This window comes from Eucalyptus grandis, chromosome 2 (genome assembly GCF_016545825.1).
Source record: "Eucalyptus grandis isolate ANBG69807.140 chromosome 2, ASM1654582v1, whole genome shotgun sequence".
Lineage (NCBI taxonomy): Eukaryota > Viridiplantae > Streptophyta > Magnoliopsida > Myrtales > Myrtaceae > Eucalyptus > Eucalyptus grandis.
The window spans coordinates 53061767-53076820 of NC_052613.1; the positions used below are offsets into that span (position 1 = coordinate 53061767).

The 15054-nt window shown below is 39.4% G+C and overlaps 2 protein-coding genes across 2 annotated transcripts; both read left to right on the forward strand.

Moving 5' to 3' along the window:
* The first annotated feature begins 802 nt into the window (after positions 1-802).
* On the forward strand, positions 803-1640 carry LOC104433454 (stemmadenine O-acetyltransferase-like). Its single transcript, XM_039307218.1, has 2 exons — positions 803-988; positions 1284-1640. The coding sequence occupies exons 1-2, from the start codon at positions 803-805 to the stop codon at positions 1638-1640; spliced, it is 543 nt and encodes a 180-aa protein (XP_039163152.1).
* Positions 1641-9629: 7989 nt separating this feature from the next.
* Positions 9630-12395, forward strand: LOC104433453 (stemmadenine O-acetyltransferase). The gene is given in 5 exon segments (XM_010046202.3): positions 9630-10190; positions 10192-10279; positions 10945-11098; positions 11101-11495; positions 11857-12395. Coding segments are annotated over 5 exon segments (1320 nt in total). The 5' UTR covers positions 9630-9870; the 3' UTR covers positions 12220-12395.
* The last annotated feature ends 2659 nt before the right edge of the window (positions 12396-15054 follow it).

The window sequence follows — 15054 nt, forward strand, 5'->3', positions numbered from 1 at the left end:
AACCGGCCAAAGGAAGAAGGAAGAGGAGCAAAAAAAAAAAAAGAAGAGAAACAATATAAAAGAAAAGGGAAAGAAAATAATATAAAAATTCAAAAACAAGCTGTGCCGGCTGACGTCTACATCAATGCCAGCCGGATGGACAAAATTGGCCGGAATGCGAAATGTTTATAACCTAACTTATATAATTATAATAGGTTTAGGATTTTTTTGGTTATTCTCTCCTCATAATACTATACATAGTAGCTCATTTAAGTGCGGTCACGTCTCAGTTACTTATGCAGGAATCTAGCTCAGGGAGCGCAAGATATAGAAAGTTTCTTCTCTCGAACCTTGTAGATTAAACTTTGATAAGAATTGCACCATGTAGCAACTTTATATTCTTTACTATCTGAACATGCAACGTCTTCACCCACTTCCGATGTTTACGTTCTTGACACAGGTCAATTTCTTCGAGTGTGGCGGCTTAGCCCTCGCCCTCTTGATCTCCCACAAGGTCGCCGACGCCCTCTCCATCTTCACCTTCCTCAACGCCTGGGCCGCCACTGCCCGTGGCGACGCTGATATCATCGATCCCTGCTTCGACTCGTCTGAGCACTTCCCCCCCATCAACCTCTCCAGCTTCCAGACAAAGACCGGCATTGTCAAGGACAACATCTCCAGCAGGCGCTTCGTTTTTGATGCCACTGCTATCGCCTCGCTCCGTGAGCAGTTCACCAACCTCAACAGTGCTGCCGCTGCTGACCACCAGTGCTGCCACCCGACCCGAGTTGAGGCTTTATCGTCTTTCCTCTGGAATCGCTACATGGCGAGCACACAGCCCATCGATGCCAGAGGGGACAAGCTCTACACCGTCCTCCACGCCGTGAATCTCCGGACGAGGATGGAGCCGCCAATATCAGGGCACCACTTCGGCAACATCAGTAGGATAGCGATTGCAGTGCCGACCAAGGACGCGGGCACCGACGGAGGCTACGAGATAGTCCACCAGGTGATGAGCACCATCAAACTTAAGACCGGTTCATGAAATTGTTTTATAAATTGATGTTTGGAACTATTCAGTGCTTGATATAGTCCGCCTATCTAAAAGTCGACTTGCAGCCTGACGCAAAGTTTATAATCTAATATTTTCCCGGATCAATCTTTAGTAAACTGGCACATCTCTTCATGAAATTATTACAGGAAAATTCTCTTAATCACTAGGTCCAAAATTTTTAATGATCATATGCCAATAGAAGATATTTTTCGTCTCTTAAACGAAAAATTCTCGGTCTGCCATTGCACAGGTGAGGGAAGCAATCAGGCAGGTGGATAGGCAGTACATAGCGAAGCTCCAGGACGGGGAGGGGTACCTGAACTGGCTGAAGGAGCGGTCTGCGAGGATCTCGCAGGGCGAGGTGGTGTCGTTCAGTTTCACGAGCATGTGCCGGTTCCCGATCTATGAGGCAGACTTCGGGTGGGGAAAGCCCGCCTGGGTCGGCTCGGCGAGCCTCACTTTCAAGAACCTGATCGTCTTCGTGGACACCAAGTCCGGCGACGGCATTGAGGCCTGGGTCCACCTCAAGGAGGACGACATGGCCAAGTTTGAGCAGGATAAGGAGTTGCTTGCGCTGGTTTCGCCTTCCGTGAGCGTCAAAAGCTAAATGTATAAAATGAACTTATACCATTGTGACAAATATATTATTCTGAGATGGAATTGAAATAGATGATATATTTGTCATATACTTATATATAAATTACGGTTCTTTTTTTTGCGACACAAAGAAAATGGAGGTTTATGTATCATAATAAGCAAATTTAGGGTTTTTTTGTGACAAAAAAATATTGAGGTATCCGTGTGACAGTAAATACAATTTGGGAGTTTTTTTTGTGGTATTTGTCATTTATTATTTGGCTTTTGATGTGAATTTTTGTGTCTGTGAATATGGTAATAAAGCTTGAAATGCAACTATAGATTTTCTGAAACGGAACTAAAAAATAAAATATACAGAATAACCTTGTAACCTCTTCATATCCAAATATGTCAGTGGCTGGAGCTCCGAGTCATTGTGGTATTTGAAAGTGAGATAGCCTGACGTAAATGAAACATTCGATAAACGTAACTAGAGGTGACGATGGCTCACGGACTCATGTTTCATCTCATGATACACGCCTGCCTAAGATTTCAAATATCGGTAAGGAAAGACGAATTAATGATGGGTTCTAGCGGGTTTGAAAAAGAACCCCTTTAAACCCGTTTCACCGAAGAATAATGCTAAGATCATCTTACCCTCACACTCTCTGATATAATAAAAAAGAAAGCCATCTATATTAGTTACTTCACTAACACGTATGACCGAAATGTCGATACATATTGGATATAAAGAATAAATATACAAGAACACTCAATTATAGGAATAAAGAAAGACGAGAGATTAAAGGAGCTGTTAATGTTGTAAAAGATATTTCGTGTATATAAAGCTAAAGTTATAATGGTCTTGATTTCCAACTTTCACTTCAATTAGATAAGATCGTTGTTCTTCAATATCTGGGTCAATTGGCTCTGCTTATGCACCGCTACTACTTCTGGTTGTCTCTTTTTTTTTTTTTTTGTGTTAGGGGCATCTTGCGACTGCCCTTCTATTGGTTTTCTTTTTCAATCTCCAATTTTTGGTGTTAAGGTGGAAGAGACAGATAAATTGGTAATGGAAAAGAAGACAAGCAAAAATGATCCGGTGCAGCGAAGGTAATAGTTACTGCAGTTCACCACCGGCAACATCGTTGTTTTTTTTTTTTTTTTTTGGGTCTGAAACAGCACATATATTAAGTTCTCAGCATAGAAGTTACATTAAGTTCAGAATACACAATATTTTGCAGAAAAGGAAGAGGATGAAGAACCCAATTCAGAGGGAGAAAGGAGGCCCGATGGGCCTTCGCAGCCCGGTCCGCAACAGCATTAGCTTCTCTATGGCAGTGTACAAGTTAGAGATTAGGGCATCGAAGCAGCAACTCTAGGGTTTCTTCGAAAATCAATATGAGTTCTCACGGCCGTCAGGCAGGATTATTGACGGCATCCACAATGGTCAAGTAGTAAGATACTAAGATTCCACAACAATCTTATTCATCTCTCGTCCCATCTGAAGTAAAAAATGTAGGGTGAGATTGAGGGTGATCGCCTCAGCTTGTAGGGTTGAGGAGGCGCAAACAGATTGCGCGAAGCCGTTGATCAAGAGGCCGGAGGAGTCTCTGCACACACAATTGTTTAACTCTGGTGTTTTTCTAATTGTTAAGCATCTAAGATATATATTGCAATTTTTCCCTTAATCTTATCTATATATATTTATATATACTAAATTATCACCGACACTAAGATGACGGTGACGGGGCAATGTGATGACTACGAGTGAGCATTGGGCCTGATTAAACTCGAGAACTAGATCCAACTAGATCCATTAACACCTAGGTGGAAGCGAATTGGATCACTGGAGTGAGGGTATTGCTCATAAACTAGGCAAGATCTGCCACTCTTCACCTGACCACCAGCTTTCCACCGCATTCCATAACCCCTCGCCAAACATGTCCACCAAGGTGTTCTTGTCCATTAGTGGGACGCTCGCCAACGTCTCTATGTTGCGCATGTGCCACGGAAAGCCAACACCTAAGCTCCCCTCACCAATTCGGCCAGCCGATCTATGAAATCACCTATCCTTTAGAGATAATAATTTATGAGAGAAATTTACTAAAAAATGGGAACTTGAATTAAGTTCAAGTTGCTAAAAATTATATTGTATAAACATAGGCCATATGAATTGAATGGCAATTTGGGTTTTAGAATATTTTCGATCGACCCAAACCCAATCACTCCACCCATCTGACAAGCTTAGATATAGCTTAAAGAGTTTTTATTCGTGAGAGTGATGGCTGTATTGCAAATTATTTCCTTGTATTTGGTTAATCATTCAAACAAATCTCATGAAAGTTCAATTTTCTAGACCCTCTCACTGATTCGGTTAGTTAATCAAAAAGTTTCACAGAATTAGGGAGCCGAACTGGTTCTTTCCGGAACCGGCCTTGAATTTTTCATTTCGGTTCACTTCCCAAGTTGAACTACATCGATGCTTATTGTTGAAAATGACAAACCTTTTTACTTTTTTAATCTAAATGTTTAACAATTCGACCAAAAAAATCTAAATGTTTAACAATCACTTTAAAGAAAATGCTTATACGAGAGGACGCGTACTTCAAATCGAAAAACATTCTCCTGTTTCCAAGTGTCCATGAGAATGAACTATGGACGAATGATAAAAACACTGACGAATTCAAGTTTTCCAATTTTTTTTTAATTTTTATTTTTTATAGAGGAGAATTTATTGCATTAACGCGATCCGTTGACTTTAATAATCTATAGATAGAAATCTGGTAATCTTTCCCGATCATTGGCCAGCTGCCAAGTTGAATTCCTCGACTTCGTTGAAGAAGATTTGTCTATCTACGATTTGACGTTTGATTTTCTTATCTAAATTTTATTTTGCTCCCCAGTACTGTTGCTCCTTTTTATTTTTCATCCTTCTTTATTTCAACTTTCTCCTTTTTTTTTTTTAATTTAATGCGATAGGGTGTCGCGTTGAATGTTTTAATTTGAAATGGACAATGCCAAATGAAGCCAAAATATGATATTCAAATTTAATTAAACAACTTTGAAGTGATAATTCGAGTTCGACGGACACAAGAATAATCTTTGAAGTGATAGCCTCACCAAATCAACATTGATTTTATTTCTACACATTCTAGAAATGAAATATATGACAACTAGATTAGAAAATAATTCTAAAAGTTATCTACATCACACGGCTGGCATATTCAATTAGCAAAACGTGAAAATGTTTAGAACTTAATTGGTATAATTAAAAATTTAAGACTGAATTAATAAAAAGTATAATATATTTAAAAAATTTAGACAATTATTCGCGGAATTAGATGTGAAGGTAGGAGCACATGTTGCTAAATTTGGACCTCCTGTACGGCTGGACATATGTCTTTTGAAATGAATGTACAAGTTGGTGAAGCAGCCAAATCCTATCTCCACGTAGTCGAAGTCAACGATTTGCGGTCCCTTGGATTTTGCCATTCAACATGGAAAATACATGAATTAGCAAAAACGCGTTGAAGCCATTAACGGGATTAGAACGAAAAGAAGAAGGAAGCTAGGGCATTTGAACGATGGAGCTTTCTACCTCGTTTTATATAATACAATAGAAAGAAAAAAGAACACAAACTCTCGGGCAAATTTTCAAAATTGAAGGAAAATATAGGGTCGGTTTCACATTAATTAATCGAGTGGGACTTGTTCTGGTGGTGGTCATCATCGTCGGTTCGATCATTTCGAGGTGTTAAAGATATTTAACGCAAGCCCCATTGACTCCTCGAAGCACTCATTGTCTGTGTATTTATGAGCGCAAATGTTGTGCGGAGATGTGGGCGGCGTTCAGCGAGACTTTTTGTCAAAACCCTTTAGGGCTCTGAAGGCCTTTTGACAGATTTTTTGGAGAGCTTTTCGAATATGTAATTGCAGTTCGGAAACTCTCTAAAATCCCTCACCCTAAGGCAAAGTCCATAAGAGCTTTGGACTTTGAGTATTTCGGGAACGTTGATACATCTTTTTTCTTCCAATTATGCCCTTGAAAAAAATTTCGAAATTCCATTCATGCCCTTGCTTCAAGACGACATTGTCGACGACTAAGTGGACCGCCGTCGAGCCTTGCCCTAAATGATTTGAGTTTTTTTTTTTTTGGTTGAATTAGCAAAATCCTTTACATTCTAAATAGTGTTTTAATCAAAGTTACTTTCCAATGCACTTTTGAATTATAGTTTACTAAACACTATTTACATTTTCAAAAAAAAAAAAACTCTTTAACCCAAAGTCCTTTACATTTCCCTAAACACTCAACCAAATATAACCATATTCACCTAGATTTGAATGTTTTCTTTAGAACTAAACTCATTTTTCTGTACGAAACCAGCTAACGTAGATTATCATTGCTTAATAAGTATGATTATAATGATGAATTTAATGGAGAACATGGCATATGTGAAGGTCTACGAATAGCTTAAGGTTATAGATCAAATGTCCCATGCGCAGTATGTTATACATATATTGTATTTTGACGGCTATATCTAATGAAGTTTAGTAAATATGACCATCTAATGCAATTTGGCTTATATAACACACTCAACCACATAAATTTCGCCATCGCCTGATGCTTTGATTTTTCATTGTTTACAAGGATCTATAAGGTATAGATGTATGTATGACGATGTTGGGCTAATAAATTCCAGATGAGAATATAAAAGTATGTAGAGCAATTATTGTATCATGTTGACTCACAATAAATCAGTTCAATCTTTTAAGAGAAGGCACAAATCCTCCAATATTAATGGGCTTGAACTTGAATATCTTTTCGGTTACCTCTTCAACTGAAAATTTCAGCATTCATGTTGCGGGTCCATCGATGGATTAAATTCGAAGTACAATTTGAGGCACGTACCGAAGGTCGGAAACCCAACATAACTCGCTCCTAGCTTTCGTTGCGATGAGTCCATCGAACGATCCTCCAACAGGTACGACGTAAGCGAGTGTCATGCTCCTTCTTGCACTAACTTCTTTCTACTTTTTCAGCGCCATCTTATCATCCAGCGACTTAATTTTAGCACGGAGTAAAGATGTGAAAATACGAGCACCCATTGCTGAATTTAGACATCCTTGTGTGGCCGTATACATTCGGTGGCGAACAGCCAAATTCCATATCCGTGGAGTCAAAATCGACGATTCCCTCGTCCCTTGGATTTTGCCGCACAACAACACGAAAGGTATAAAACGTGAAAATTATAAAAACGTGTTGAAGCCACTAACAAGATAGAAAGGAAGAGGAAGGAAGCTTGGTGCACCCGAACGATGGAGCTTTTCTAGCTCGTTTTACGCAATACAAAAAAAGAAAAGAAATGCAAGGTCTCGAGCAAATTTCCAAAATTAATGGATGATACGCTTCTGGTTCTGGGTCGGTTTTACATTGATATATGGGTAGACTTGTTCTAATGGTTGTCATTATCGCCGGTCTGCCCTGTTCATGATGTTAAAGATATCTAACGCATGACCTACAGAAACCGTCGTTGTCCCTGCATTTATTAGTGCAGGTCTTGAACCTTTTTTTTTTCTAGGGCTAAACTCATTTTTGCCTACCGAACCAGCCAATTCAGATTAGCATTGCTTAATAAGCATGACCGTAATGAGGAAGTACTTGATTGGAAATTTAGATTCGACTCAAGTTAATTAAAGTTCCTTTTGTTTTACGAGGAGTAGTAATTTAATTGATTTTAGATTTCATAACTAATTTTGCCTGGTTGATGAGGACAGGCCAATTATGTATAAAAGTTGGGAATTATAGTAATTTAATTTTTTTTTGACTTTATAATCAATTGGGTTCGTTAATGAGGAGAAGACGACTTTATTAATGCGTAGCTTGGCAATTATGGTCTTTTTTCTTTATATTATTAGGCAGACAAAACTCTATCTAACTAATTTTTATTGACAGTGACTGTTTTCTATCCAACTTACCCTGGATAATATCAGAGACATTTAAATTTGTGCTCTTAGAGATGCCCACAAGAAAGTACATAAGTGTGGTGATTTGCACCTAAATTTTGAGTGAGAGGACGAACATGCTTATCATTTGAGCAATTCCTTATAATTGTTTCCTTTTCAATTCAAGTCAAGAGGCGGAAATTGGTGTTATGTGCTCCGATCCACATCCCGAAATTCTACGATTATTCGAAGTATCTCAAATTTCAAGTGGCGAGACTAGGTTGCATATAAAATATGAAGGCATTAGTAATACTTTTGGAAGAAGAATTGGCTAATTATTCTGTCGTGCGGGCACAGTACCCATGTGTGGTTTTTTTTTTTTGTGGGTAAAAATGTGGTTAATCACTTGCAAATCGAGTAATTACACATTGCATTTAGACTACATTTGTTTGGCAGAAAATAAAAAAATTGAATTTTTTTCTTAAAATTGATTACTTATATTGCTTGAATTAACAAATTCAAAATTATATTTCAATATAAATAATATTTGAATTCTAATATAAGAAATTCAAAATAATAAAAATAAAATTTTATTTTTAATTTAATCTTATTTTTATTTTTATATTCCAATTTAATTCTATCTTATAATACAAAATTCAATATATAAACATTTATTTATATTTATTACTCATTTGATGTATTTTAGTATTTTAGGTGTATTAGTATAGTTTTCGATTAATAAAATTTTACTAGAGAATGATGGAAGGGAGAAAAAGAAATAAAAATAACTAAAAATACAGGAAAAAAAAAAAAAAACAAAGTTGACAAGAGTGTTATGAGAGATTTTTACTATCTCCATCTATAAAATTTGTGATTAATTTATATTGATATGCCATTTTAATCAAATAATATATATGATACGATGTAAATATATCCAATAAAATATATCCAATTTTATTGATATGACAAAATCTCATGAATTTTATATTCTATTCTATCATATCGTGATAATCAAATGTGACCTTAGGTTTTGAAGACTCATTTTTATTACATCTGCGTGTTCCTTTAAATAAAATTAGGTAAGTTGACTAACTCCTTTCTTGTTTCCCAAGAAGTTGACAATTCATTCCCTGAGAAGATAAAGACAGTTGACATATCCACGGATTCATTAAATACCGATAACGATGTGATGAAACGACAATTAGTCCATTCTTACAAGATAAGTTTCCGTAAATTATTTATTATTAAACTACTAATGACAGCACACGTGTGCCTATTTCATGTTAATTGAAAGCACAAAAGAAGAGCTGTGATAAGCAATGGAAATATACCAAATCAACCTCGTAACCTAATCATACTAATTCGATCTCAAATCTTTTAATATTAATAATATAATCTTAAATTTTTGTGTGAAATTTCAACATAATATCTTCAACTAATTTCTACTGAAATTATTGAGGTAACGATCAAATTATCATCTCACATAACACAATCACAAATTCTTTGGAATGCATGGTGAGTATCGAGGATTAGGTAAGTAGATATTGCCAAGGAACTTCTGACCTAAGGATTCTACGGCAACTTAGGGTAGACTTTAATAAAACTGTTGTAATTGACAATCTCGAAAGCATAACGGGATATTCATTAAACTATAAGAATTTACTTGCTGTCTGTCTCATGTAGCGGGTAATGATCTTTTGATCAAGTTTTTACCATGTACTTTCTCCAGATCATGGATTTCCCTATCATCGCCCGCTTTTTTTCCAGCTGGCAACTTGTACCTGCGGTTGATTTGGTCAACAATTCAAAACTTTCCAACTTTCCCCTGCTCATTTAGCCTCCCTGCCATTCACATTGAACCACGTCAGCATCACCACCTGCTCAACCCGTGTGGCCCCCACCACCCCTCCAGAAGAAAAAAGGGAAATAAACTAAACAAATGAAGTCGATCGGACAAGGACGAAGACGAGAAAAGGGGGGAACGAAAGTTCAAAGAACAGTGACAATATAGTGTTCAAGCACTGAAGCTGAACAAAAGCCGGTTAGTTCAATAGAAACGGCTTACATATCCTTTAGAGTATACGCGCATACCTTCCTTTTCCAAAATCATTCGAATAATAAAACACGTAGAATAAACCCTACCTTTCCCTTTTGACTTTTCTCCGCCTTCCCACCTTCTATATAAATCCACCCTGTATTGCGAGGGCTGGCTGGAGGTTATACTGCAACATACCTTCTTTCTTCCTCAAGCTCAAGCTCTTGTTCGACGCATCGATACTCAGTCTCCAGGAGCTCAAAACCGCGAAGAGAAGACCATGACCATGGCCGAGGTCGAAGTTGAAGTCGTCTCGAGAGACACCATCAAGCCCTCATCTCCAACTCTGGACCGTCTCCGCCATTACAAGCTCTCCTTTCTTGACCAGATACAAGTCCCCGTGTTCATGCCCTTGGTCCTCTTCTTCCCAAGGGACGACGGCATGTTGCTCGATGAGAAACTCAGCCGCATCAAGCAGTCGCTGGCCAAGGCCCTGGCCAAGTTCTACCCTCTGGCGGGTCGGGTCAGGGACAACCTCTACGTCGACTGTAACGATGAGGGCGCTCTGTACGTGGAGGCTCGGGTCAGGTGCAAGCTCGGATATCCTTGAGAACCCGGAACCTCGGGTGATGAACAGGTTCTTGCCATGTGAACTCGACAACGTGCAGGACTTACCTGTGGCTGTTCAGGTATATTTTTTTCCAGATTCTATTCTCGTCAAGCTATTAAAAAAACCAGAAATAGATATCTGAATTGTTTTCCCTCACTTGGTTGATACATACTTGCAAGCCTCGTTAGTTATTTTGCCTTCAATTTAGATAAGAGAACATTAGATACTATACATTAAATTGTAATACACCACGGGTAACTGCATAAACCAAACTTTTGACATACCTACCTCGAGAATGGGTGAGATACAGAAATTTTCTATGAAATTTTGTAAATTGAACTGCATCATGCACCAATTGATCAGGAGGGTTATGGTCCCTGCTAGCCTCTATCGATACATAGTATTTATGGTCTGGTGCAAATCCGATATATTTTTGCATGCACATTATGCATCCTTTCTTGGAATATATTTACTTATATATAAATATGGCCGATGAGGTAAATGGAGATAACTATGAATTCAAGTCCGCCTATGTTTGGCTATTTCTTTTGATGCACTCTACTCGATTTTTTTTTTTAAACACAACATATATATATATATATTGACCGACGATTTTGCGAAAAAGGGCCGATAACTTATTTTCCCATAATCTCTCAGGTGCAAACTTACTTGCAACTTTATATTCTTTACTATCTGAACATGCAACATCTTCCCCGCCTTACGATATTTACGTTCTTGACACAGGTCAACTTCTTCGAGTGCGGTGGCTTAGCCCTTAGCCTCTTGATCTCCCACAAGGTCGCCGATGCCCTCTCCTTCTTCACCTTCCTCAACGCCTGGGCTTCTGCTGCCCGTGGGGACCCTGGCATCATCGATCCCTGCTTCAGCTCCTCTGAGCTCTTCCTCCGATTGACCTCTCTGGCTTCCAGACGTCCACTGGCATCGTCAAGGACAACATCTCCACCAGGCGCTTCATCTTCGACGCTGCCACCATCGCCTCGCTCCGCGAGAAGTTCACTGACCTGAAAAAGGTCGCAGATGTGGCTGACCACCCGCGCCGTCGCCCAACCCGTGTCGAGGCCCTGTCGTCCTTCCTCTGGAGCCGCTACATGGCAAGCACGCAGCCAATTGAAGCCAGAGGAGACAAGATCTACACTGTGCTCCACGCTGTGAATCTTCGGACGAGGACAGAACCACCGATATCAGAGCGCCACTTTGGCAACATCAGTAGGCTGGCGATCGCGGTGCCGACTGTGGATGCCAGCACCGACGGAGGCTACAAGATAGTCGATCAGGTGAGGAGCACTGGTAGACTGAGGGGGCCAATGGCTCTCTGTCCTTTTATTAAGAATGGTTTACAAAAGAGAAAAATTCGGTTTAGCATGACCGATCTTTGGAATTGATTTACTAAATAATATTTCGGACCATTCGTTGTTGAATATAATTCACCTATTTAATGGTCGATTTGCAGGTTGATACGTACCTTAAAATACACTATTCTTGTAGATCAATCTTAAGTAAACCTGGTATTATTATAAAATTGTTCTAGCAAAATAGTACTAGGCGGAAAACCGAATAATAATGTTATACTTCGCATGTCAAACAAAGACTTTGAGCATTTCTCAAGCCGAAAATTGTCAACCGGCCATTGCACAGGTAAGGGACGCAATCAAGCAGGTGAATGCGGAGTACGTTAGGAAGCTCCAGGAAGGGCAGGGCCACCTGAACTCGCTGAAGGAGCGGTCGTCAAGGATCTCGCGTGGCGAGGTGGTGTCTTTCAGCTTCACGAGCCTGTGCCGGTTCCCGATGTACGAGGCGGACTTCGGGTGGGGAAAGCCTGCCTGGGTCGGCTCAGCGAGCCTCACTTTCAAGAACCTGATCGTGTTCATGGACACCAAGTCCGGCGATGGCATCGAGGCCTGGGTCAACCTCAAGGAGGACGACATGGCAAAGTTCGAGCAGGATAAGGAGTTGCTCGCGCTCGTTTCGCCTTCCGTGAGCGTCGGAAGCCGTGCTTAGCCGTCGAAGCTGGCCAAAAAGTGGTGGCCTTATTATGAATACGTACTTCGTTTCTCCTATGTCTTTTTTCTTTTGGCTTTTCATGAGAAGTTTTCGGTATGTACGCAATAATAAAGCTTCAGAGGCAACTGTAGATTTGATGGATGGAATGGAAAAAGGGAAAGTTTACATGATTACTTCATAACTTCTTGACAATCGAGTGTGTACGCGATTGCTGCGAATTCTGTAAAGTCAAGGTGCAATGTGGGAGTTCTTTTGTCTCGATTAAGTACGTGTGAACTGAGGTCATGCACATGATTTAGAACGCATAATCTTATCCACATACCCAAAAGAAAGTTACTCGCGAGCCATGGGCCCGAGACGAAAGGCGGTGGGTTCGCGACGATGTGCATGGGTCCCACATACGACGACGACGACGTAGCAGTTTTCTCTGAGAGGCCTTTTGTCATGGCTTGTGATCCATATTTGAAGATGTGGGCGATGGCTGGAGCTCCGGGTCGTTGTCGTGTGAGAAAGCGACGTCGCATTATGTGAACGGGCGTTAAATCAACGGGTCATGTTCGACCTCACAATGAGAGTCTTGTCGACAAATTCTGGAGGCCTCCTCACAGCACTCCAATGTCAGTCTTCATTCGGGATAGGAGCTGCACAGCTCAACTCCAGGCGTGACGGTTTTATTTGATAGATCTACCTATTGAAATATATATAAATATTAATTGCATTTTTATTTAATAACTTAATTTTTTTTGAATGGTTGGTAATGGTACTACAGGATTTCTCATGATATCAAATTCAGTATTATCCCTTTCATAAACGTGCATCAACCCCATTAATCAAATTTCAAGTGTCGTGGTAAAAATTCCACGTGCCGCTGAGTTTGTCCCTCATTACTTGAGGTTGTAAATACACTTTATATTTATATAGTTGATATCATATAAGATTTTGCGGAATGTGATAATTTGACTATTTTAAAATTTAATAAAATATCTCATGATATCGAAACAGGAGATCTTGAGTTTATATATTTTCAAACTCCTATTTGCCTCCCAAATGAAATATTTCCACGATTAGTATTAGGCAAAAAGACTAAACTAAATGTGAGGGTGGTGGTCTCACAAAAATATCAAACTAAGTGTTAAAATATTTAAATATTAAACTCCCGTATCCATCTAATAGCTTAAATTTTTAAAAAGATTGGTAGTGGTCTTACAAAATCTCACACCTCATCACTTGCACGCAATCCTAATTCATGCATTTTATTTATATGTCCAATCGATTGATTTAAATAATCCAATTGCGTGTCAATGCAAATGCTCTAGAAGATGAAGATACTTTGATCTTCTAGAGAAGCCCGGGCCCCTACAGTTCATGTTTGCTTGTCGGACTAATTAATTCCATATGAATTAACCAAGAAAATGACCGGTTTGAAAGACGCGACTCGCCGGGTCAAATTATTATTATCATGGCGACCGGTGCATAGAGTAAACAATTTTATATTCAATCAAGCAAACCTGTAGATCACGAAAGTTGGTAAAGATTCATTCCTTTGACTCCCTTTCGCAGGTTATGGTAAACTAATCCTAGTTTTCAATAATGTCCCCTGATTTATGCCTGTTCGTCGCTGTTTTCACCAGATCAATCATACTTTTCACAGAGCGATGATAATCTCTCCATGCACCCGATTGGATAGTAAACTTCCCTCATGTTAAAGAAAGGAATTACACAAGATTGCACGACTATCGCAATGTCAAGAACCAAAATACCATGTGATCATCTCTAGTTGCCATGATATGATCATTTGAATTGCACGTATGGGTCAGCTTCGTTATGGGGTTTTATGACGTTCAATAATCAAACAGCTAGATTTCAGGGAGGGTTTATTTCAAGGTTCATGCAAGTTATAGTCTAGGGCATGCGACAATGTTCTTGCTGGCGTCCAAACCTGTCAGACGTCCATATAACCCTTGTGAACGATACATTATTTTAGAATATAGGATTCTAGAAACAATGTCCGGCAGTCAATACCGAGACGCTCTCATATGTACCATTGAAGAATACGAAAGAGATGGTGGCTGATTGAAGTTAATTTGTTTTAATCTAGCATCTCCTTGAAGACGTGCAAGCATACAAAATCTAGAATCTCATTGAAGACGCGGCATACAACGAAAAGTCTGCACACATCCAGGGTACTTCACATCCATTCTACTGTAACGTCTGAAGATGATCGGTCGCCAACAACAATTAAATATCTGTTAGATTTAATGTTACTCAGAATTGGCACGTGAATGTTATCATTTTCTTGCATTTCGGACCCTTATCGTCCTCAACAGTTAAGGCATGGTAGGTGATGTCCTAAAGATTCAGGCCATTCATTTCCCAAAAACGGACGGTCCAACCTACTATGTCGGCGAATAATGAGCAGCTGCCAGAAAAAGGTGGCGGCGTGAAGATGCTGATCTTAGCTCCATAAGATTTTTGAAGCCTAATCTAATACTACAGCTCAATCTTACTCGCCTTCATACACACGACAGAAATTAATGGTCTATAATGAAGAGTGTGGCACATAATCTTGACCTTTTCGAACTCTGTCTGTAACTCACTATAGGCTCGGGAAACAAAGAGAAGATGTGTACGAACGATATATGTAGCAACAAGAAGAAGGAAAAGGATTGAATAGAGGAACTCCCGAACATTTGGAGATCTCAGATGGGTGGATTATACAGTGATATGAGGATTGAAGTGGTAGCTTTGGGGGTGGTGTCCTAAACTTATATATCTCCCATCTCAACTTCTCCATGTGTGATTTGGTCATCTTGTACCCCCTTTATCATTCTT

What these genes read in the sequence shown, in the direction of transcription:
- LOC104433454 (XM_039307218.1), top strand. Translation starts at nt 803, where the DNA reads ATGGCGAGCACACAGCCCATCGATGCCAGAGGGGACAAGCTCTACACC. An exon ending in GCTACGAGATAGTCCACCAG is followed by an intron (nt 989 to 1,283) that starts GTGATGAGCACC and finishes GCCATTGCACAG; the next exon opens with GTGAGGGAAGCAATCAGGCA.